This window comes from Astyanax mexicanus, chromosome 20 (assembly GCF_023375975.1).
Source record: "Astyanax mexicanus isolate ESR-SI-001 chromosome 20, AstMex3_surface, whole genome shotgun sequence".
In the NCBI taxonomy this organism is placed as follows: domain Eukaryota; kingdom Metazoa; phylum Chordata; class Actinopteri; order Characiformes; family Acestrorhamphidae; genus Astyanax; species Astyanax mexicanus.
The window spans coordinates 35,711,287-35,737,863 of NC_064427.1; the positions used below are offsets into that span (position 1 = coordinate 35,711,287).

The window sequence follows — 26,577 nt, forward strand, 5'->3', positions numbered from 1 at the left end:
CCTTAATACGTATTAGAACATTACTCAATTAGGACTTTTCACTGTGTTCACCAACTCTACCTCTTCACAACTTTACAACTGATGCTCTCAAACACATTAAGATGGCAAAACAATAAGTAATTATCTCTTGAAAAAGCCATTCCAGGTAACTTTATCTCATAAAGCTGACTGAGAAAATCCAGCCAAGATGTGTAAAGCTGTCATCTAAGCAGGAGGTGCTACTTTGAAGAATCTAAAATATAAAACATTCTATTTTTTTTTTTCGTTTGTTTACTAAATAATTTCATATGATTTTTTTTTTCATAATTTGGATGACTTCAGTATTAATCTACAATACAGAATATTTTAAAATAATGAGATATAATAAGACACTCAATTTAAAGTGACTGGTACTTTGTCAAACTAAAACGATACCTTAACACCAATGCTGGCAACATCTTATCTGAATCAAAGATAAGAACATTAGACCATGTGTGGGGCTTTTGTGAAAACAGGGTAAACTGGAAACAGAGGTCAACATCTTTATCAGCAGCTCGAACTTTTCTGACTCAGAGGAAGTTAGGGAGAAGTCCCTGTGGACTTGATGTTGTGCCTGCAGGCCTAAATCTTCCCAGAGGAGAACACTGGGGCTCCTGGTGGATTTCAGAAACTCATGGCAGGAATGACTGGAAAGTCCCAGCTGCTGCTTTTAAATGCATGGAAATGAATGGAAATACAGCAGTGAGGGCACAAAGAGAGAGAGAGAGAGAGAGAGAGAGAGAGAGAGAGAGAGAGAGAGAGAGAGAGAAAGAGAAAGAAAGAAATGTCTAGGCAGTGGGTGTGTGTGCATGTGTGTACATGTGTGTTTTTGTGTAAATAAGGGTCTACAGAGGGTTTTACCCACACTCTGGGTTTTCACAATGACCATCTGTCATCTCTGCTTAATACAGACCACATATCATAAATAAAGGCCCTAAACCCCAGAGCTTCCCTTCTCATGTAACAATTACAGCGGCTGGAATCCACCGAGAAGCACCGGCCTCTGATCATCCACATAATCACTCACCTACACCTGTTCATTACCTCAAATGAAATAATCTCAATCACCAAGCCGTCACACAGCACAATTTAAAGGTACTTTCCACCTTTAAATATTTTAAGTAAGGTTCTCAGGTGACGAAATTATGAAAATGATGTACATATACACAGTACTGTGCACAAGGATAAAGAAATCTGCAAAAACAATTCTGAATTAAAAAAAACCCACCAGATTAAAATAAACATAAACAACATCTGTACAAAAGAGGTTTTGAAAGTGATTTGATAGTACTTACATCTTCCTGATGAAAGTGATTTGATAGTACTTACATCTGCTGACTTGGCACGGACAGTAACTACAGATCCCTCAGTCAGATGAAGTCTGCTGGCTGATCCTGCTGTGTACAGTTCGAGGTTCTCAACCAGCAGACCCAAACGGCATTCCTTCAATTGATCTAGTGGATGGGGGCTCTGGTGGGAGTTGACGGGTGAGGGGTGGTGTCAGATATATTATGACATCACAATAGCCATCCAAAAAAAAAAAAAAAAAAAAGCATATGATTCCCCCCACCAAGCTTTTTTTTTAACTGATTTCACAGAAAACATGTGGACAGACTTTCTTTTTGTTTTGCGTTTGGGGTGTTCATACAAATAAAAACACAAAAGCATGCAAAAGGTGAGCTTTCATGCGAGACCAGTCATATTTATAAGACTTCTGACTTCATAGGAACCATATTTTCCCAGCTTAAGCTTTTTTTACTTTCACTTTCTATTTCCTGTCACGCACGCATCCACCCTGTCATGGTAAGCTGCACAACAGACTGGACAATAACAGGGTGGACAATTTTAGTGAAAATTTGCATTCATTAAAAAAACATGGTTGACTTAGATTTGAAAAGATTTTGAATTGTTTATGATGACCTTTGTTTGTTTGTTTCAAATATCAATTTTGATTTTATGAAATTATTCTAACTACCTTGATATTTTACTACAACAGAATGGACAAGTTAAGAAGTACCTCAAGTATTGAGACAATATAAGAAATATTAAGTGAGGTTAATATTAATAATAGCTGAACACGCAGCAGCAAATGTCTTCAGTCCCTTGAACATAATATAGTAAGTAAAGTTGTAATATCACTGATGTCAAAGAAAAACAGTTAAATTGAAACATGAAATCCCTAAATTATTTAGAAAACTTATATAAAATATAAAAATATATATAATATAATAAGGAAAGGAATAAAAGGAAATAAAACTTACACTTTACAGTTTACACTGAAGACACAAAACCCATCCCTAACATCAAAGAAAACTGTATAAAATCTATAAAAAGTACTTTACAGTAATAGCTAGTATTGCTCTATTTATAACATAGTAATACATAGAATGTATTTGTAATACATTATATTATTTGTAATATATTTATTCAGAGTAAATTCTGGAAATTTACTTAATGTGTGTATGAAATTTAAATAACTATGCTGCAGACACGAAAGGTATATTGATATTGACCTCAGAACATCTCCAATGCTCTCCTCGTGGGAGTTTAGTTTTATTTATAGTTATCCAACACCTTGGATTTTTGGACTTAATGGACCTAATGCCGTTAAATCAGGTCAGCTGTTGATGATTCTAAACAAATCTGGAGGTGTGAGCATCTATAAAAAAAGTTTTGTTCTTCAAATTAAGAAATTCATTTTTTTTTAGCTAACGTTCTCATTTAGTGTGGTGCTTTCACATGCAAAAACACACTGTTAACACTGTTAAATTAAATAAATACCTTAAATGATGTGCTTAGGTGCATTAAATATCCACACAAAACTGTATACAGTCACACAAAAACACATAAATGTTTTTACCTTTTTCATTTGAACACAAAGTAAATCGGGCATTTCCAAGGGAAGGAACTATTCTTAACTTTCAGTGGAAGTCAGTGCATATTGCTGCTGTCCAATGAAAAACAAGTATCTCCATTTTTGTTTTTTTTTAAGCATACTATATAATTTGAAGATAAAAAATCTCTTTTTTCTCTTTTTCTTCTTCTTGTACCCCCTCCTGTACCTCACACTCTGATCCTTCCATCCCTGAACTCCCACAACTATATCCACACAAAATATATATATATACATAAAAAAAAAATAAATAAATAAAATAATAATAATAAAAAATAAAATAAATAAATAAAAATAAAGTATTAATTGTCCTCCGAAGAGGGGGGGGTGGTGGTTGGGCCAAAAAAAAAGAAAAAAAAAGAAAAAAAAAAAAAGAAAAAAAAAAAAGAAGATAAAAAATCTCTTTTAGACTGTTTCAAAATGGCTTGATGAATGGAACAACAAAAATTCTCCAAAATGACTTTTGACTTTCATTAAAAATTAAGGTTTTATTTCTTTCCTGTAAAGTTGCTGTTTTTAAGATGCCATTCAATGATTGATGTATTAAAGAATAATTGGACAAAATGGAAATGCAGATTCGTCTTTTGAAAAACAACCAAATATTATGCTATTGTATAATTATTATACCAGCAGCACAAATGATCTTACATTGAAAATAATATCAGACAATGTTTATATTTCAATGTACAAACAAAAATAAATTAACTTGCTCTTGTGACAGCCATACATTGACTTCTATTGAAAGGTGTGTTTTTTTTACCTTCACCTGAAAAGTAACTAATTCAATGTTTTGCATGACATTTTTTTTTATTATTTATTTATTTTTATTTTACTGATTTAGTGATTGCAGTAAAAATGAGATCAGACCAAAGTTTTCAGTGTGCATCTTGTATTAAAGTTTCTGAAATACAGTTAAAATACTAAATTTTACATCAAGGGTGACCAGAATTCAAATCACATCATCGGGTGAGCAGGTGAGTTTTTTTTTTTGCTTCAGCAAACTGGAAAAAAAAATATTTTACAAGTGCCTCATCAGGTTGAGAGTATTTTAAATCTGTCAGCATGACCATGGTAAACTTTATTTACAGTTCTGACAGACGTGGCATGATGAGATGAAGATTAGAACGGCTTTCTTAATCCTATGCTTTACAAGGGGAAATTCCAACCATTTTTCATAAAAAATCCTGTTTTTACTTCAGTCTCTGAGCTGTAAACAGAGTCATTCAGTGGTGTGATGTGGAATGGGGTCGTTGTAGAAAATCCCAGCGTGCCAGTGGTGGTGAGGTGATCCAGGGTTCAGAACATCTACAGCGCAAATATATACAGTCACGTTATTTGTCATCTAAATGGTCAGATGTGACATTTGACTGGTGGATATTAAAATGTAATGTTGGTAAATGTACAAAAGTGGTAAATGTGGGGGATTTTACCTCTCAGAGTTTTGAAAATATTAATCACAAGCTGGACTGCTATCAACGTATCTGAAGTCCAGGACAAAAAAAGCAGCTCAAACTGAATTAGAAATACCCAGAGATATACTGTACTGTACTAGTGCATCTCAAAAAAATAGAATATCATTACTTAATTTTAGCAATTCAGTTCTAAATGTGAAACTCATATATTATATAGATGTATTACACACAGAGTGATCTATTTTAAGCGTTTATTTCTTTTATTGATGAAGATTTTTGCTCATAGCCAATGAAAACCAATGAAATCAGAGTCTCAGAAAACTTGAATATTATATAAGACCAATTGGTACTTTTGGCAGTGTGCCAAAGTCCTGCTGGAAAATGAAATCCACATCTGCTGACAACTTTATCTATGAAGATGTAGATTAATTTTTCCGGCAAGACTTGGCACACTGCCAAAAGTACCAATTGGTCTTATATAATATTAAAATTTTCTAAGACAGTGATTTTTGGGTTTTCATTAACTGTAAGCCATAATCATCAACAGTAAAAACAAAAATAAACACTTAAAGTAGATCACTCTGTGTGTAATACATCTATTTCATATACGAGTTTCACATTTTGAAATGAATTACTGAAATAAAGTAACTTTTTAATGATGCACTAGTATGTCTACAGTCATAATATAGTTTAATCTTCAGAATGAAAGTCCTTGTTCTCACTTCTCAAAAATGCAGCCAGCACAGTGTCATCAATATTAATTGTCAATATCAATTGATGACATTGTGAAGTTCCCTTTTCTCCAATGTAGTGCACTACCTTCAGGCTTATAACAAGGTCTTTCGGGGTTCAAGCGAAAATGACTCTACGAAGAATGGAATTGTTTACATGAACAATTTTAGCCAGACACCACCAGTCACAGTCATTACCACCAACTGCTCTGTCAACTGTGGGTGGTAATGCCTTCTATAATGCATTTCTGACATGTCAAATGTCCTCACAACTTAAAAAAAGGCCATCTGGCATTCACTATCAGGACTTACTGAAACTCAGATAACACTGTGATAATACTCCAATAATTCTGGCCAGTGTTTAGCCATACTCACAAGATCACACCTCACAACTTATACAGGTGTAGGCCATCTCTGCAAGAAACGCTTCATTTGTATAGTAGACAAAATATTTACTATTAAGATGCATAAGCTGTTGTTTCATTAGTATTATAGAACATGGTGCATACATTTCGGGGGGTGCTGGGGTGTTGGATGAGAAGGCTTTAAAGATGGGGTGTCACTTGGTGTGTAACAGCCTTGATATAATATTTACATGCATACAGCCAAATAATTTTCTTCTACTGAAAATTTGAAAGGGTAAAAATAAAAGCAAAAGCCCATTTTCTCCCCAGCTGGCATGCATGCTATTTAGCTCTAAAGCTAGCCACAACCTGGTGAACTTTTTGTGGTAAACAGTATAAAAAAAAAAAAATCATATTCCAGTTTACATTTGCATGTATTAACTGGTAAGATACTAAAGATACTGGCACTGATGACAGTGAGAACAGTGAGAATCTTCACATGAAACAAAAAAAAAATGACCTAAAGAATTATGCTTATACTGCTGAGGTGAATTAATGCTGTATTACTTCACACATTAACAGCAAAAGAGTTTGTGGTTTTCATTATGACCAGTTAAGCTTTTTTTCATTATTTACAGCGTGTTACACCTGCAGGAGTAGAGGCATGGTTTCCTTATAGAATTAGGTGTATAACACCACCTACTGTTTGCATCAGTTGACGTTCACTTCAGCAATGTAGTCAATTAGTCAGTCAGTCAGTCTGTGAGTCAGAAAAAGATATTAGGTAAAGAAAAGTGAAAACTGCAGAAACCTGTGAGTCCCCCTGCACTAAACGTGAAAGTGAAAGGAAGAAAGAAAACAGAATCATTAAAAATGGACAAAAATGTCAGAAAGCAACAAAATCCTCAGCATTTACGTTATGTTTTATAATTACAATTCTTTTTCCATGGAGAAATAAAAAGGTTTTCTACGTTTTTCTCTTATAATAACATCATCTTATGGTGTTAGACTGATCCATATCCGTGACCAATAGCCTTACAGACAAAAGCAGGAGTCTTCACAGTCTAGACAGTCCAACCAAGGACCTGCCCCCCATCACAACTGCAGCTACTACAGTTGGCCAGCTAACAGTCCGCCATATATGCTTACCACAAAAACTCAAAAAAAGATAAAAAATATAACTCTTATATCACTCAAAATATCTGTAACCATTTTTTATGTAACAGTTTCTGCAAAGGAGCTTCCAGAGGATCTTCAGACGCCTGATCCCAGTCACCACCACTGAGAACAATTCTGATTGGGTTGATTTCTCTAGATAGATGAGTGCTTTTCACGTCAAACCACTCGGCAGAATGACTGAAGAGAACAAAAGTAAAAAATAAAAATAAATGGTGGATTCCCCTTTTTACCATTCAATCGTAATCATCAAAAACATCTGAATCAAGAGTTCTTTGCTCTTTCTCTACAGATGTCATTTATCCTCAAAATCCTAATAAGCACACTCCTGCCCTCGAGGTCCTGCAGGACGTTACGTAAACAAAACCAATACATTTCCATCATTTTTTACTGCTATGAAAAAAAAAACAATCAAGCGAAATGTGTGGAGGAGAGAAAGTAAAGAACAGTCACTTGCTGTTCAAGCCTGATGGGAGATACTGAAGTTTTTCCTTTCGTCACATTCTTCCATTTTCGGAAGCTTGTCCCCAACATTCCATGATTTCCTATTGGTTCCTCAAGACTGGTTACTTCAGTTCTCCTTATGAACACTATTAAGCATGAACTCCAAAGGATTCTACCATCCTGTTCCTCCTGAGCGGATTCTCAGGGCTGTGTTAAACACACCCTCCCCCGCTCACTGTGATTGGTCGGCGCAGGCCTCCATGGGGCTGGCAGCCGTCCCCTCGTCGTTGCTGCTGTCCACCTCCTGGTCCATGGCGGCCTCCTCGTCCAGACGCTGGCTGGTGTAGTCTGTGATCTCCAGGAAGCCGCTGGGTTCCACCACCACATTCGACTGACTGGAGTCTGGCATTATGGAGTACTGGGGGATGACCTGCAAAACAACAAATCAATTTATCAATTTACAGCGGCTTGCAAAAGTATTCATACACTTGAACTTTTCCACATTTGGTCACCTTACAACCACAAACTTAAAAGTATTCAGCCCTTTACTCTAAAACCCCTAAATAAAATCCAGCGCAATCAACTGCCTTCAAAATTCGCTTAATTAGTTAATAGAGTCCAGCTGTGTGTAATTTAGTCTCAGTGTAAATACAGCTCTTCTGTGAAGGCCTCAGTGGTTTGTTAGTGAACACCAATGAACAAACAGCATCATGAAGACCAAGGAACTCACCAGACAGGTCAGAGATAAAGTTGTGGAGAAGTTTAAAGCAGGGTTATGTTCTAAAAACAAATCCCAAGCTTTGAGCTAGGGGTGGGCGATATGGCTCTAAAAAAATCACAATATTTCAGGGTATTTTTGCGATAACGATATACTTGGCGATATAGGAAAACTAAAATAATTCATTAATTTCAGGAATATAGTATAAGAGTATAACAGAATAATCATAATGTGGCAAAATAAATAATATAGCATAAAATAATATAATGCAGCAAAAAATATTGCAGAATATTTAGTGCATGCATATAAACGGCAAACTAAAACTTATATTATACAATAAATACACCTAAAGCTTCACAGTAAATAATAGACTACTTTTAAGACAGAACAGCCCTATTATCACCATATGGATTTTTAATATCATGATATTTTTGTGTCACGATATATTGTATACGATATAATATTGCCCACCCCTACTTTGAGCATCCCAAGAAGCACTGGTCAAAGAAGCAGCCAAGAGGCCCATGGTCACTCTGAAGGAGCTGCAGAAATCCACAGCTCAGGTGAATAGTGGCTCTACTAAGTATTGATATAGGGGGCTGAATACTTTTGGACATCACACTTTTCAGATTTCTATTTGATAGATTTTGCAAACCATGCATTTTCATACACTTCACACTTATGCAATACTTTGTGTTTGTCTATCACTTAAAATCTCAATGAAATACATTTAGGTTTGTGGTTGTAAGTGACAAAATGTGAAAAAGTTCAAGGGGTATGAACACTTTTGCAAGCCACTGTATATCCACAATATTGGTAATATCAATTGCATACCATATAGAGTAAGTACATTCATTTTCACAATGCAATGGAACACCCAAGCTGTGGTCTGACTATTGCTGACTATTGAAAAGAGCTATAGCATGTCTGCATACCCAACCAACAACATGCTCATGTGGGGCTCACATGGGTAAACGTGGGCTAGGTGGTTTTCCAGGTGGCCATGGGTTCTAAAAGAGGGTGTACACATTGGTCGCAGTTGGGCTTTTCCATTGTTACCGACCACCTTTATCTTACGCTGCCCTTAAGTCCTCCTCAGAAATTCCTACTTACGATGTTGGAGATCGTATTTACGACTTGACATGCATTTGAGTGTTTTCGGTCAGGCGGAAATACTTTGTGTATTATCATAAAAAAAACAGGAGGTTTATTTTGCCCTACTCCAAGAGAAAAGTCTGAAGCAAAAACTGAGCATATTGCTTGATCAGTGATGAGCAACACAATCACAGCTTGTGAATGTTTTCTTCTGCTCTTATTTGTGGATTTTTGATCATCGATTCTAGCATAAGGCCTTTAGTTCTGAGATTAAGGGAAAGATTTCCTCTGAATCCTCTTTCATTACATTTCATGTGCCTGTGTGAAAACAAACCAAACTGAAGTAAACCAAATGCAAATTTCCAATAACATATGGTTTGCCCACCTGTATCACATCCAGGTCTTTGCTCTTCTGAATGCGACCGAAGGCACTGTGGGTGTGCGAGTGCGTGTGTTTGGAGCTGCTGATGAGGGGGGAGGTGGATGCGGCTTTGGTGAAGGGGCTGCAGTCGCTGGATGAGTCCACTACCACAGACTCTGTGCTGGGGTCAATCTCTGCCTCCATCATGGAAATCTTCAGAATGTCTGAAACCCCAGCTTTCTCAGACGTGCCCAGTCCTGAGCTGGACTCGGCCTGCAGCTTAGCTGCTGCCTCACCGCTGCTGGACACAGGTGGACACTGGTGACCTCCGAAGGTGATCTTTGTGACTGCAGCGCCCTGTGTAATGATTGGCTGCTGCACCTAAGCGCGAGAGAGAGAGAAAAATAGAGTTCAATTCAAATCAATTCAAATTTATTTACACAGCATATTTTTTTTTTACAACAAAAATTGTTATAAAGCAGCTTTACAGAAAAAAAATGCCAATAATTGTGGCAAGGAAAAACTTCCTTACATTAAAAGGAAGAAACCTTAGGTGGAACCAAGAGAGAGAGAAGTAGAGAGGGGGAGATGAATTAATTTTCCATATCTAAAACCATGGCATCTTTAACCTTATTCCCGTCTTTGAATAAAAAAAGTGTATTCATTATTTTAAAATGTTCTGCGTTGTAGATTAATAATTTTTTTGAAGAGAACATAGGGAATTATTTAGTAAAGATAAACAAACCAAAATATGTTTTATATTTTAGATTCTTTAAACTAGGCACCTCTTGCTTAGAGAGCAGTTTTGCACATCTTGGCTGGATTTTCTCAGTCAGTTTTATGAGGTAGAGTCACCTGGAATTCAGGCTTTCAGTTAACAGCTGTGCTGAACTTGCCCAGAGTAAATTACTTGAATTTCTTGTCTCTTAATAAAGTGTCTGAGAGCATCAGTTGTAAAGTAGTAAAGAGGTAGAGTTACAGGTATACAGTGAATAGCAATATTTGAGTAATGTTCTACTGGTAATCCATATTATGGCGAAAACTACTCAATTAAGCAAAGAAAAAAGTACTTTAAATTTTCAAGTGCAGTCACAAAGACCATCAAAAAATGGTAGGATGAAAAAGGTTCTCATCAGGACCACAACAGGAAACAAGACCAAGAGTTAGACTAAGACTAAATGCTTCAGAGTATTTTTGTTTAGCATATTAAGGTTACTACATGATTCATTATGTGTTCCTTCATAACTTTTGACTGGTACTTTATATACAATAGTGTAAGCAACAACAAAAAAAAAAAAGAAAAGTTCTACACCTCCTAAATGTATGTATTTCTTGAATGACAGAAACGTGTCAATAAAAGTATGAAGCCGAGTTGCCCTGTTAGGATAAACTGAGCACCACTGAAGAACATTTGAGTACAACTATCTAGATAGGTAAGTATCTATACATCTTATTTTTATTCTACTCTAAATCTAAAATTTTACATTTTATTCTAGCATGGATATTATGCTGTAAAGTGAATTGATGGGCCTTTGTCCAAGAATTATTTGGCACAGTAAGCCTAATTATATTCCAGCAATACCCTATTACACTGACTCATCTGAAGTATTTGTTACATTATTTCTAGAATTACCATATATGTGCAATTTTCTGAACTTTTTCTAGTGTGACTAAGTACATTAAACAGTTAAACACATTATTTTGGGAAGTACGTTCATACGTGGGCGGCCATGAATATCAAGCATTCCCAAAAGAGTTATAAACCAGCTGTTTTCAGTCTGTAGGAGCAAAAAAGTGACAAAGAGTACACATCCTTCATTTTTCATTATTTTAAGAGATTTTCCATCAAATCTCTCAGGTTTTTAGTATCTCACTACTGTTACATGCATATGTGAATTCAAGTTAGCGTTCAGTGTTAACTTATATAAATATAATATATAATATACATAAATGTATTTTGATCGAACTTTTCAAAGACAAATAAGTGATAAATATTTTTAAATGGAAGGTTTAACACTTTTTAAATATTCCAGCAGACATACCAACAGAGGTTCTTTACCAATCAGTGCAATTTTAGTCATGAATGTACTTTAGTAGCACTATTCCAATACACTGACCTCAGTAGTGCAATTTTAGTTACATGTTTACCTTATGTTTACCTCAGTAGTGCAGTTTTAGTAGTGCAGTTTTAGTAGTGCAATTTTAGTTACACATTTACCTCAATAGTGCAGTTTTAGTCATAATTGTACCTCAGTAGCACTATTCCAATACACTGACCTCAGTAGTGCAATCTTAGTTACATGTTTACCTCAGTAGTGCAGTTTTAGTCATAAATATACATCAGTAGCACTACCACAATACACTGACCTCCGAAGTGCAATTTTAGTTAAACATTTACCTCAATAGTACAGCTTTAGTCATAAATGTTCCTCAGTAGCACTACTCCAATATACTGACCTCAGTAATGCAATTTTAGTTACACATTTACCACAGTAGTGCAGCTTTAGTCATAAATGTACTTCAGTAGCACTACTCCAATACAATTACCTCAGTAATGCAATTTTAGTTACACATTTACCACAGTAGTGCAGCTTTAGTCATAAATGTACCTCAGTAGCACTAATCCAATACATGGACCTCAGTAATGCAATTTTAGTTACACATTTACCACAGTACTGCAGCTTTAGTCATAAATGTACCTCAGTAGCACGAATCCAATACATGGACCTCAGTAGTGCAATTTTAGTAACACGTTTACCTCACGTTTACCTTAGTAGTGCAGTTTTAGTAGTGCAATTTTAGTTACACATTTACCTCAGTAGTGCAACTGTAGTCATAAATCTACCTAAGCAGATGAAATCTGATCCAGTCTTTCGGTACATTAACAAATCCTATGGTTAAGTTATCTCAGCTAAATTTACTAGCTCTGTATCACTTATATCTTTTAGAGGCAGCATACTGAGTGAACTGATACCAATGTAACAAAGTGAAAGGTTATTTTACAATCTTTTTTAAAAAATATTTTAGTTACTTGCAAGTACAGCATAAAAATGTACATATATCAGTCTGTGTATATAGCAGTAGGGCTGGAGCGTGGACCTGTTGCACAGCAAGCATTCTCAGACAATACGTTTTAACCACAGCAGCGCAGTCTATGCAGTAAAACCGCTGATCTACATGTTGGTGCTGGCCTTCAAGTGTCTGCATTCTTTGTGTACTCTGACGTGTGAGAAAACCATGCGTGCTTGCATGCTTTTAATTACCCACTGCTGGAGATGTTTCCTGATAAAAAAATGTGTTTGGGAAAACATTTTATAGAAGAAAGTGAAAACACAACCAAATCTGCTTCCACTTAAAAATGAAGTAAATAACAAAGCCTAACAAAGACATCTGCTCATCTGCTGAAGAGATGCCATTTCCTCACATTACAGATGTGTATTAAAATGATGCATGTCAGGACATCCATTTGTAACATTGCACTGTCACACAAAAACCTTTTATATACCAACAGGCAATTTTACAGCTGAAAGAAAAATTACTTAAACCATAAATAGGAGAGTATGTGAAAATATTTTATGCAGGTTATATTGGCCGGTATATCAATAAACATTTCCACAATTTATCTTAATTGTGTATTTATTTATTTAAATTCTGTCAAAATAAAAAAAAATGTTCTTGCAGTACAGAGATATGTGGGTTATATATATACAGCTCTGGACAAAAATAAGAGACCACGTCAGTTTCTGAATCAGTTTCTGAATCAGTTTCTCTGATTTTGCTATTTATAGGTATATGTTTGAGTAAATTTAATTTGCAGAAAATGAGAAATGAGTGAAATAACAAAAAAAAAGATGCAGAGCTTTCAGACCTTAAATAATGTAAAGAAAATAAAGTTCATTTTTATAAAGTTTTCAGAGTTCATAAATCAATATTTTGTGGAATAACCCTGTTTTTTAATCACAGTTTTCATGCATCTTGGCATCATGTTCTCCTCCACCAGTCTTACACACTGCTTTTGGATAACTTTATGTTGCTTTACTCCTAGTGTAAAAATTCAAGCAGTTTAGTTTGGTGGTTTGATGGCTTGTGATCATCCATCTTCCTCTTGATTATATTCCAGAGGTTTCAATTTGGTAAAATCAAAGAAATCATTTTAAGTGCTCTCTTATTTTTTCCAGAGCTGTATATATTTGTTATTTAACATAAAAAAAAGTGTTTATCTAAAGTGATTTTGGAGCATTTCCATTGGTAATTTTTAAGACAATGTAAAAAAGAACACACACACACACACACACACACACACACACACACACACACACATTAAAAAAATACTCTAATGCCTGTTAGCACACTGGCACTTCCACTATGAACAGTGTGTACCTAAGGTTCAAAAGCTGTATTTAATTTAATTACAGGTTATTAAAGTTTAATTATAAATAATTTAAACAGGAATTTACCCATAGAATCACATTAAAGGGGAATTCTGCCTATTTGCCCAAACTTTTAGTCTTTATGTTTAGTCACTGAGACACAAAAAAACTCACAGTGGTTTGGTGTGTAATGCGTTTCTGAGACACTTACTGAATCTGATTTCTTCACAGTGGTGCTGACAGGAACCAGAGGTCGTGATGTCTAAAACACAAATACAGATAATATTTCATTTACCATCCAAACTGACCAGTGCGTGTGGTAATAATTCTGTGAACTATTCTTGGAGGCAACTTTTTAAAATACAGTTTAGACTAAAACATTTTCTTCAAGAAATTCAAAAACATTGTGTGTGTTAAAATGCACAAAATAATCTGATAACTGCAGAGACTCTGATTTTTTGAGTAATCTGATCAGAATTTACAAGCCCTTGGTAAACGAAAAACAGGACAATTTTGCATTTACACGAGTCAGGCAATAATCTTAATCTAGATCTTTTCCAGTCAACAATCTCACAGATGCATGTGACAAACTTTCGTCATTCACTTAATTTTCAAAGGATCGAAATCAGGGGGGGAAAGACCCGGATCACTGATTTATTAAAAATGTTGTAAACACTACATGTCCTCCTTAATTAGATCCCCCTCCGCTAGATCAGAAGATGCATATTTAAATAAATCATTTATATTTAGAAATATTTAGTACTTGTATATTTTGTGATTTACTGTTGTTTCAATAATAATGATGAAAAAAATATTTAAAGACCCTTAAGGGAAACTTGAATGCGTTTATGTATTTTTTAATGCATTGCCAAAATACTGGATCAGGATTTGGCAGATACTGTTTAAAAAAAAAAAAAAAAAAAAAAAAGATTAGTACAATATTATTTCAGCTCTTGCTCATGAATATTTATACATGCAAACATATGACAGTGAGACAGACAAAGTTTAAAAGACATTTTTACACTTATAACAGTCTTTGCAACGTCATGTTACTTTACAACATGTGTAATTCCCTGCTAAGTGCAGTTCAGCCACTGAGCTAGTCTTAGAGTCCCTGTAATATGCAAAATCCACCGGAGATCCTATGTAAATCCTATAGTTACATACGAATGTGGGTAGTCCAGGTCCAGTATAGTGGATATTTTAGTATACTCAACTTTTTACTCAACTTTCATACTCAAAAACAAGTTAGTATTAGTAATTAACACTCACTTGGGATTTAGTTTGTTTATTTTACTTTTTAGTGTGTATGTTTTTTTTATTGTGTGTTAGTTGTTACTAACCTGAGCGCTGCTGCTACTGGTGGTGCTGCTGCTGCTGGCCGCTTTGTCCGAACCCACTGGGTGGTGGGCCTGCAGCGGTGGGGGCTGGGACAGTTGTGTGTGTATGTTAGGGCGGTTGTGTGAGCTGGGAGCTTGCTGTAGTTTGGGCAGCTGTGGAGTGTGTGGGGGTTTGGTGGGGAGTGTGTGCAGGGCAGGCTGGGCTGCTGCTGATGCAGAGGAGGCAGAGGAAGAGGGTGATTGGGAGATGGAGGGTTTAACGGAGGCTGCTGGAGGAGGACAGGGTCTGGGGGTGGTCTGTTCTGGTCTCTTGGGGGCCGGAACCGCTTCAGCTGGTCCTGGGGCAGCTTTGGTGGGCATGGGTGGGGTAGCAGTGGGTTTGGTGAGGGTGTGAGGTGGCGTGCGGTGCTGCTGGAGGGGGGGAGGTGGGGGCTGAGCTGATCTGTAGAAAAGTCCAGTCTGTGGATCCAGTGTGTCACCCTCCAACTCGCCCTCCTCCACTACAGTCTGCTCCTCCAGAGGCCTGCCCTGCGCAGGAGAAGCGACAGCCTGCGAAAAACACAAATACACACAAACTAATGTAGTCTCTCAAAAACACTCTGCAGAAATGATTCTTTATGAGAGAAAGTCGTGCAAAGTTATTATTATCTGTGAAAAATTGAGTTGTAAAGAAATGCACAGAAGTGTTTATTGTCGTAATGATAGGACCAGAGAGTTAAAGAGTTTAGTGATTCTAAAAGCTACTTATAAAGTTATGATTACAGAGTACACAGTTACAATGGGGAAAATAATTATGTCCCAGACCGCTTGAAGTTCCCCAATGACCATCTGAATGATCCAGAGGAGGAATGGAGAAGGTCATGTGGTCAGATGGGAGAAAAAAATTAGTTTTTTGGTTTCAACTCCACTCGCTGTGTTTGGAGGATTAAGACAGATTAAGACGTACAACCCCAAGAACTCCACCCTACCAGTGAAGCATGGGAGTGGAAACATCATACTTTAAGGATGTTTTCAGCAAAGGGGACAGGACAACTGCACCGTATTTAGTAAAGGATGGGGTCATGTTCTGCAAGGTTTTGCCAACAACCTTATTTCCTTAGTAAGAGCACTAAAGATAGTCGTGGCTGGGTCTTCCAGCATGACAATGACCAGGAAACACAGAGCCAAGGCAACTGAGGAGTGGCTCCGCATGAAGCATTTCAAAGGAATGGTCTAGCCAGTCTCCAGACCTCAACTCAATAGAAAACCTTTGGAGGGAGCTGAAATACTTCAAAAACTTATTTTCCCCCCTGTATATTACTAAACAAAGTGTCCAAAATACACTCATGCTTCTTAGAATGTACCACACTTTTACTGTCACACAGTAAACATAGAAATGACTCAGTAATGAGCAAGTAGTTTGGGGAAAAAATAGATGTAAGGAATCCAATGTGGTTGGCATTTTGTTGCCATAATCTGTTACTTCATCTATGCAAGGGAGCTAACGTGGGTAATAACTCATTTTTATATATATAATAACTCATATATATATATATATATATATATATATATATATATATATATATATATATATATATATATATATATATATATAAATACAGTGGGGACAATAATTATTTCATTCCCTGCTGATTTTCACACAAACCGTCTATAATTATTATAGAAGTTTGATTTTAACAGAGAGACAGAATTTAAACAAGAAAAAGGTTTTAAATTGTAATTGCTTAGTTGAAATGTGTATTTCAACTAAGTATATGAATATATATGTATATGAAAATATGACTTAATACTTGGTAGAGAAACCCTTGTTGGTAAGCACAGAGGTCAGACATTTTTTGTAGTTCTTTGCCCAGGATCTTAATATGCTTCTTCTTAAGCCACTTCTTTGTTGCCTTTGCCATATGTTTTTGGTCATTGTCATGCTGGAAGACCCATCCATGACTGTGAACTTGAGTGTAATAGCTGAGGCCAGTTAGTTCCTGTTCAATATTGTACTGTACATGCCTCCTTCATGAGCCCCTCAGTGCAGACAAGTGTTCCTTCTTGAAGTGGCAAACATGGTGAGACGAGTTGAGGCCAAAAAGCTTAATTTTGGTTTCATCTGACCACATCATAGTCTCCCAAGCCTGCTCTCATTCAGGTGTTCATTAGCCAACTTCAGACAGGCTGTATATTAGCTGTCTTCAGCAGATGGACTAAAAGATCTTAATCCATTGCGGTAAGTGTAAGTGTGTTCCTAATGGTTTTCTTGGTGCTCCCAGCTCCCTTGAGATCATTAAGAAGCTCTTCCCCACTTTTTCATAATCATCCACCGTTTATAATCTTTTCATGTTTTCATGGACTTTTTGTGGATTTTCTGTCTCTCTCTAACTTTTAAAATAAACAAATCAAATAAATCAAATAATTATACTCTCCACTGTATACATGCAACTTTAACCTTAGCCCTTAATGGAATATTCAAATAATGTTTCATTAATCATAAATTGACACATAAAAATACCACCTGCAAGAGTGAAATGATGGATGTTGTAATTGTTGACAGCAATGATGTAAATCACTACTTATATACAAATCACTATCATAATCAGGCTGCATGCTAAAACGTCTCCAGCTCACTTTAAACTGCACCAAATAAAAAATGTTAGTAATTTTAAATAGACTTACATGAATTAGTTCCAGCAAGATTTCATGGCCTTTTTATTAATGGTGTAGAATATGAAAAATGCTTGAATCTGCAGCTGTTTGTGTCAGTATATAACGTCTGAGACTGAGAGTATGCATGTGTCCTATACAACATATCGCCACTGGAAACACGTGTTAACCTTCACCCTCGCAGTCTCCTGCTAGTAGCACCATGTGGCAGGCCTTTGAGCTTTACTACATTTATAAACTCAAAATTCAAAAAAATATATATTTTAAAAAGTTTGAGAAAGCAAAGAATTTCGAAACTGGTCTTTACAAATTATGAGAAAGCAAGAAATTCGAGTGAAATAAGCAACGTCTTAAAAGAAAGATATAGCAAAAAAATAGGGAAAAAAAAGTGTGCCCATAAATTTGACAGCAAGAATTTCAAAAATATGTCGCACAACATAATGTAGTAAGAAATTCAAAAATATGTCCTTAAAAGAATCAAATAACTAGAATTTCAAAAATATGTCCCACAACATAATGTAGTAAAAAATTCAAAAATGTCAAAAAAAAAAAAAAAAAAAAGTCATTTAACGAGAAATTAAAAAATGTGTCCTAAAAAGTATTAAGCAAGAAATTAAAAAATGTGTCCTAAAAAGTATTAAGCAAGAAATTAAAAAATGTTTTTAAAAAAACTATGGAAGAAATAAATTTTTAAAAATGTGTCAAACAATTATGAGAAAGCAAGAAATTGTTAAGAAATCGTGTTAAAAATGAATGAACAACAATGAATTGGAATGGTGGAAAAACTAGCCAAAATTATGTCTGAAAAGCAAGAAATTCAAATAAAAGGTCGAAAAAAACAAATTTTACGTTTTGAGTTGTTTTATTAGAAAAGAACAAAATGCAAAAAACAGTGATGAAAATGAATAAGTCATAAATTAACAAGAGGAATGTCACTAGATTACATAGTTTAAAATCTTTCTGCTACTGTGGTGTGTAAAAGGCCACTACCCACTTTGCGTATATGTCAGTCATGTTCAGAGGGCTGTTAAAACTGCTCCACTGAGAGAGAACACATTATCTTAAGAAATCTCACACTATATTGCGTGCTGGACATTTTATTTTACCCAATTAAAAAATAAAAAAAGCTTGAGAGGAATCCCATCAGCAGCCACAGTGTCAGTGCAGTACCTGAGCGCTGAGTGTGGTGGTGCTGGCTGAAGGTGCAGAACTGGAGATTTTTACTGTGGAGGAGTGAGCTGGTGACTGGCTGCTGGATACGGTCACTTCACTGCCTGCTGCTGCAGACTTCACTGCTTTACCTGGACACAAACACAAATGCACAACTGTCAGTCACATGCACTCCTCTACTGTTTCACACAGACCTTAAAATGGGAAATAAATACATAGTGTTATTATTATTTTTTTTTATTATTATTATTATTATTATTATTATTTATCTGTTTGCTGAAGTTACAAAATTAGATTTTTGTTTAAGTTCATTTATTTTCTGTTTCAGACTAACCCCATATATGGGCCCACACTTCAGTTTCATGCACCACAGTTTCAGTGTTTTGGCACCCAACAAAACATATAATTCACCTTTATAGTGTCTCAACCAAATTTGGTACAATACAGTTGTATTGTGACCCCCAGGGTAACTTCAAAGCAACTGAAGGCCTCTCTCACATTGGCTAATGTAAATGTTCATGAGTCTACCATTAGGAGAACACTGAACAACAACGGTGTGCATGGCAGGGTTGAAAGGAGAAAAAGAACATTGCTGCTTGTCTGCAGTTGGCTAAAGATCACATGGGCAAACCAGAAGGCTATTGGAAGAATGGTTTGTGGATGGATGAGACCAAAAATAAAACTTTTTGGTTAAATAAATAATGTTTTGAATCGAGAAAGGAAAACACTGCATTCCAAGATCCCAGCAAACCTATCCAATCTTTGAAACATGGTGGTGGTAGTATCATGATTTGGGCCTGTTGTGCTGCATCTGGACTAGAACGTCTTGCCTTTATTAATAGAAAAATGAATTCTACCATAGAATGGTTAAAGAATAAAAATGTATGTATTGAAATGGCCATATAAAAGTCCTGACCTTAATCCAGTAAAATGTTTTTGGAAGGACCTGAAGCGAGAAGACGGTGTCGCTTATATTACAAATATGCAATATTGGATCATTTTTCTCAATAAATAAATGACCAAGCATAATATTTTTACTTAACCAAGCATAATAATATTTAATTAACTGGGTTCTCTTTATCTAGTTTTAGGACTTACTTCTATCTGATGATATTTTAGGTCTCCGCATTGGGAAGAGCTTTTCTACTAACATGTTGACCCTCCTCCACTCCTGAACTAACCAGTAAGCTGACTGGCTCTTTTTGTTAATGGGCGGGACTTGTTTCAGGGACAGATGTGTTCACATTACAGATAAAGTTCACTTAAGACTGGTTTCTACTTTTGCATACCTACTTTTTGTGCCCAACGCCACTGTGCACACTTTTACTTCTTTTCACTACTTTTGTTGTGCAGTTCAAACCACAAAGGAAATGGCTGTTTGTGATGTGTACTCGCATTTTTGTGAAGGTACGCATAAGGGGTGTGCCATATCGCATCGTATACAATAAAAATCACCAGCATTTTGAAATATTGTGAACATATCACCCAGCCCTAATTATCACATCAGGGTGCTACATCTGTACTATATATGTTTAGTATCATTGATTTTATATTATTCCTGGATATATGGAGATATTTGAAGTGCATTATTAATATCACGACATTCTGGCTCAATGACTTCTGTTACAAATATGATAAAATTCTTGTATTCTTTAATATTTCAGTTAGGGGTGTGACATATCACAGCTTATAGCAATAATAAAATTGTTTTTTTTCATTTTGTTGCAGGAGTGTATTCTTGATTTTTTTTTTATTTGCTGTTATTTATTACAGCTAGCCAAGAGTAATGTTTTCGCGAAAATACCATGAAATATCATAATTTTAGGGCCATATCACCTACCACTAGTGCGCATCAGGCTATAGCATAGGCTACGCCATATGGAATGCACATTCATTACATTTATGAATTTGAACATCGAGATTAAAGCAAAAATGTTATAGATTGGAACACTATAAATGCTTTTTTTTCAAATATAGTTTAATACACATATATTAAAAAAAATATTTTTTTGTTGCATTTTAGTCTGCATCAACAATACCACTGTATCCTATCACATGACTGTAAAACTGCACAAGCAGCAACAATAACAGGTCAAGCTAAAAAACAAAAACAAACAAACAAACAAAAAAAAAAACGTTACCTAACCTAACCCCACACTACATATCCCAGTGTGACTGCCCTGCCTGCATATTTATATTTACACCCCCTGGCTATCAGTAAGGTACCTATAGTGCTGCACTCTGCTGGAGTTTCAGGCTCGCCTGCAGCCTGGCCCGACGGCTCGGGAGACTGCCTCCTCTCCGGGGCCATCTGGATGGGCACTGCCATCTGACTCAGATCAATGGTGTGCTGTCTGGGCTTGGCTTCAGCCTTCTCCTTTGCTGAGACACACCAAACAGCACAACTGCACATTATCACCTGCTCTGAACCAGGGACAGTCACAAGTGGGGCAGCTCTGGGAAAGACACACGAGAGCACACACCTGTGGTCTGCTGCAGCTCCAGCAGGGCTTTGATGGTGGACGTGGCTGACTGAGCTTCTCCACTCACATCCTGGTAGATGATGGTGGGACTCGCTTCCACAGAGACCTCCTGCTCGGCCCAGTCCTGGGCCCTGGAGGTGATGACGTGCACCACCGGCTGGGCTTCTGGAGAACGGGGACATGCAGTAGCTTAGAAACACTCAGGCTCGACAAAACATCACCACTCATACCTCCTGGTGGCTGATTCTATAATTATAATAATAATTCATGAATACAGTTAACTTATAATAAATGCATTAAATGTTAATATTTAGTTAACAGACCTCCAATAATGTTTTAATACAAGATCATAATGGTTTAATACAGTTTAATACACTTAATGCATAGAAATGAATAGTTCAGGCATTACTCAATAAGCACAATATCATACTAAATCTAAAGTGTTACCACAATATATCATAATGCACAAATTATTTTAAATTCTTCTATTTTTGTTCACTTTTAATTATTTAAATTGCTGTTCTCAACATACTTTATAATGATCCCTACCCCTCTACATTTAAATCTACAGGGCCATGAAAAAGGATTTGCCCCCTTACAGATTTCTTTTGTTTTTGCTTTTGCTTTTTTGTCATACCTAATTTTTTTCATCACACAAACACAAAAACACAAATCAGAAAAAGACTCCAGCAAACCACAGCGAGAGCTACTATTCCTAAATGGAGAAAGTATGGAACAGTGATGAATCTTCACTGGAGTAAACAGCCTACAGAAATTACTCCAAAAGGGCATGGACAACTCATTCAGGATGTCACAAAAAAAACCCAGAACAACCTCTAAAAAACCTGCAAGTCTCAGCATTTAATAATTCAGTAATAAGAAAAGAGTTTCCCATTTGCCAACAAACATCTTGATGATCCACGGGACTTTAGGAAAATATTTTTTATGGAAGGTGTCCCGTTACATTTGGCATCTGTGGCTGCTTTACTGCTTCAGGGCCTGAACAATCTGCTGTAATTGATAGAACCATGAGTTCAGTTCTCTACCATAAAATTCTGAAGGAGAATATCCGGCCATCAGTTTGTGACCTTAAGCTCAAGTTTACTTGGGTTCTGCAGCAGGACAATTATCCAAAGCACACCAGCAGGTCCACCTCTGAACGGTTAAAAAAATAATAATAATAATAATAGAATAAAAAAAAATTAGTTTTTGGAGTGGCCTAGTCTGATTGAGACGCTGTGGCACGACCTTAAACAGGTTGTTCCTAATCTAAAACCCTCCAATGTGGCTGAATTAAAACAATTCTGCAAAGAGGAGTGGGCCAAAACTGCTCCACAGCACTGTGAAAGACTCACTGCCAGTTATCACAAACACTTGATTGTAGTTGTTGCCACCAAGGGGCAAACACTTTTACACATAGGGCCAGGTACACATATTTAAAAAAAAACTAATTAATATATTTAATAAATAATTTAAATGAATAATTTAAAAACTGCCTTTTATATTTACTCCGTTTATCTTTGTCTGATACTAAAATGTGTTTGTTAATTAAAAATTTGTAAATATGATAAACAAATCAAAACTAAAGAAATCTGTAGGAGGACCAATTACTTATTCACAGAAATGCATAATATTTACACTTTTTATGGAGTGTACAAATAAAAAATATATATTAAAAATATATATATTTACACAATGTACCTGTTTAAAAACAGGCAAACAAGAAAATGATTAAAAAAGGAGCAACTCCGACTGGCAGTATGCAATCTGTAAAGAAAGCACAGCCAGCCGCTCACCGTGCGTACTGTCTGAGGATGCAGGGCTGCTGTCCATGTAAGACGGAGAGTCATCTTTCGGCGTCCCCTCCTGACTGGATCCGGGTACTGCGCCTGCCTCTGCTCCTCTGGACACCTGCTGCAGCGTCTCCGTGACCAGCTGCCTCGTCTGCTCACTCACCATGGCCGTCTGGAACGCCATGGGCTTCGGCTTTATCAGCACCTGCACAGAAAGGCATTCTGGGTCTGTAAACTGTATATCTATTAAACGGCACAATTGTGGGACTTGCTAATTCTAACTGAAGTGTCTAAATTAACGTGTCTGATGCAGACCTGGGTCTTGCCCTGCTGTCCATAGACGATCTTGGTGGGGATGATCTTGGTGGTGCTGGAGGGCTGCACTGCTGAGCCTAGACTCTTGGGCTGCGTCACGATCATCTTTGTGATTGGCCGAGACGCTGTGATGATCGCGGGCTTTGCTCCTGGCAAAGCCTGCAGAGCCTTCTCACCCTGAATCACGCAAAACAAAGATTATGCAAAAACATTCAACTTTTTAGGGATTTTCGCTATATTACTCATAATCTCCCTAATTACTAATAACCAATATTAATTACAAGCAAATCTTATCATCTTTTTTTGAATATCCTTTATCACAAGGCATCCACTAATCTGGTAGTTGCCACTTATGCTACCATATAATCTGGACTTGTGATTTTTTTTAACTATATATACTATATACCTAATCGGGTTTGATTTAAATGTTGTTACACTCTGCACCTTGTTAGTATGTAGGTTACGGCAGAGTGTTGCACATGCAAGGCTCACTGTGTGTAGGGCAGTAAAGGCCATTCTGTTTAGGTAGAACTGAAAAAAGGATATTGCAGCACTCAATACTAAATCTGTAAATTTTTTAACTGAGTGCAATAATAATATTGTGCAATACCTCTCCTGCTGGACTCCTGTACGTATATTGTATTTTTTTTATTATTTCTTTCCAACAGCTAGCTAGATAGATCCATCCATCCATCCATCCATCCAGTGCACAGGCTAACCCCTGTAAACTGTTCATTACACCATTATATAAGTGCTTTATGCCAGTATTTTACGCACTATAGGGCGCACCTACAGTTTTTTAATTTTACCAAAAATCTTCAGTGCGCCTTATAATCCGGCGCTAATCGCTGGCACTTTTGCCGTTCAGAGGAGAGTATACGGGCCTGTAGTCTGCTGCTAACCCTGCCTAGCACTGCTGGAGCAGCATAAGCATTAGCAGCTAACCTTGCTAAGCACTAGCTCTTTTGCTGTTCAAAGGTGAGTTTTATAAGCCTGTAGCCTGCTCCTAACCCTGGCTAGCACTGCTGGAGCAGCATTAACATTGGCCACTTCAAGTATGCAATCTTATTATAGTGGTATAATACATTTTTATAATCTTATGTATGAAAATAGACCTTTATATATAGTGCACCTTATAATCCGGTGCACCTTATAGTGTGAAAAATACGGTATATGGCTCTGCTAAAATCGCATGCAGAGAAGCATTATTGACAGCCTAAATTAATAGATGTCGAAACATTTGTTAATTAGTTGATATTGGTGTCGTCAGATACTCAACGATATTGACATGAAAATGTGGCATTGTGTCAACCCGTGTCTGGACTAAACCTTGGAGCACTGGTAAAAGGTAGTAAATAGTAAAATGGTAAACTCCTACCTTATTAGAGGCTAGTCTGCCTAAAATTAATTAGCAACTGCATATTTTTGTCTAGCATACTTGTGAAAGTTTTGATGTTAGCACTGTTGGTTCTTCTTTAAATATTTCATCTTAAGGTGACTTTATATCCATAAACTTGTCTGTTAGCCTGACCACATATACGTATATATAAGTATTTACAGTCATAGATTTCTACAGTCTAATGCCTAAAACCAGAGTGTAAACATATGCTGGGACAATTTACTGTAATGAATTCCCAGCCCTGGACAGCTGCTGCATCATCAGAACTTGAACTCAGGTCCAGGCAGGAGGACCCAACCCTGGCTTTGACACTCCAGCCCACATCAAAGAAACCTCAAAATGTTGATGAGACAAAATTCAGTTCACAGCTTTTGAAATTGATCTTACCCCAGCATTTAAGAGCGTGGTGACCACATTCTTCCCAGGCAAGCCCTGAATGGTTGTGCCTTTCCCAGTGGTCTTCTGCACCACGATGACGTTGGGTTTGGAGGTCATGGGAATGGTGGTGATCTTTGTGGTGGTGCCTGCCAATTATGAGTACAGAAATGATAAGTCAAGAATTGAATCTACATTAACTTTTCTTTTTTTTATTATTGTTTAATAGTATTTATTTAAATTTTCTGTTCACTATTCACCTTACCTGAAACGATATTGGTGCTGATGATTTTCCCCCCAAGCGTAGCCAAAGACTTGGGCACCACTGTAATGATGCTGCCGCTGGTGGTCTTTACGTAGGTGGCCCCGGCTGGTGAGGTGGCCATTCGGGCTCCGATAGTGGGGCTTACTGATGGCCGGGTGTAGGTGGCCTGAGTCCCTGTATAAACCAAGTACAAGAGTCAAAGTCAAGTCTAAAACTTATTTTATATTTTAAACTATTGTTATTCCACTTGTCACAGACAAGGCAATTCGAGAAAAGCTTGAAAACCACACCCTTGTAGCAGGATCTGAAAGTACCACATATAAAGGAGAAAATGTTGATTCTGTCATTAAACTAAACACAGGGCTAACTGTTGTAAAATTGTTGTTGTGTTTTATAACAGCTGTGTCGAAAACTAGGCTGTTTTCTAGCGATTTTTGGTTACCAAACCCAGTTTAAAGGTCATTATTTATGCTATACTAGATCCATGTGAGGCACAGTGCTTGGGCCCAGTGATTGCTAGTTGCAATGTAAAGGACAATTTAACCTTCTGTGTCCAGTCTATGCCATAGCTTACGCAAACCCTATGCCGTAGCCTTACGCATACCTTCTTAGTAATTGTGATTGGTCCGTGAGCATTGTATTCCTGCCATTGATGTGCTTCTTTGCAGCTAAACAGGCATACCATTGCAGAACTATAAACAATCACTTCCACAGCACAGCCTGTGCAAGTGGCCCACACTGTAGACGATGTGTTGCCTCGTCACCAAAAAATTACATCAGCCTTAATTTGTCAATTGTAGCAAAGCTGATCAAAACAATTTCCAATAAAAACTAAATGGAAGCTGATTTCTTTGAATGCCAACAATAATTATGTAGACATACTAATACACACCAAATCCACAAGACAAAAGACAAGTCATTTAAAAACTTTCATTTTTGTACAGAAAAAAAAAAAAAAACGTCCAAGTTATAAGAAAATATGTTCTAATTGTTTTCACACCTGTAGTTTTTTTATCTGGTCTGAATTAGTTGATAAGATTGTTTAATTGGATCGTTTTCTCCCTCGGTTTGGTTTGTTTTCACACTGGTTTAAAACTTACATGCACCAAAAAACACCCCAACAAACAGCACAAGCATGTTTTCTCCTCTGATTGGTCAGAGCTGTCTGATGCGGGAGCAAGAAAATAAATATATCTGGAAGGTCTTGTACGTCAGATTAAACT

General features: G+C 36.6%; 1 protein-coding gene across 3 annotated transcripts in view; it reads right to left on the reverse strand.

The window, feature by feature from the left end:
• Window positions 1-3,783: 3,783 nt before the first annotated feature.
• emsy (EMSY transcriptional repressor, BRCA2 interacting) overlaps window positions 3,784-26,577 on the reverse strand; it is a 34,579-nt gene continuing 11,785 nt past the window's right edge. The window contains exons 12-22 of one of the 3 annotated variants that reach the window (XM_007247271.4): window positions 25,355-25,528; window positions 25,102-25,238; window positions 23,316-23,492; window positions 23,004-23,205; window positions 21,208-21,372; window positions 20,951-21,106; window positions 18,725-18,855; window positions 14,906-15,451; window positions 13,774-13,824; window positions 9,217-9,573; window positions 3,784-7,448 (exon numbers count right to left, since the gene is read on the reverse strand). In XM_007247271.4, the coding sequence (XP_007247333.3) occupies window positions 7,251-7,448; window positions 9,217-9,573; window positions 13,774-13,824; window positions 14,906-15,451; window positions 18,725-18,855; window positions 20,951-21,106; window positions 21,208-21,372; window positions 23,004-23,205; window positions 23,316-23,492; window positions 25,102-25,238; window positions 25,355-25,528 (2,294 nt within the window). In that variant the 3' untranslated portion in view covers window positions 3,784-7,250. The remainder of the gene's footprint in view (window positions 7,449-9,216; window positions 9,574-13,773; window positions 13,825-14,905; window positions 15,452-18,724; window positions 18,856-20,950; window positions 21,107-21,207; window positions 21,373-23,003; window positions 23,206-23,315; window positions 23,493-25,101; window positions 25,239-25,354; window positions 25,529-26,577) is intronic. The other 2 variants (XM_049468654.1, XM_049468655.1) reach the window with 2 other exon arrangements.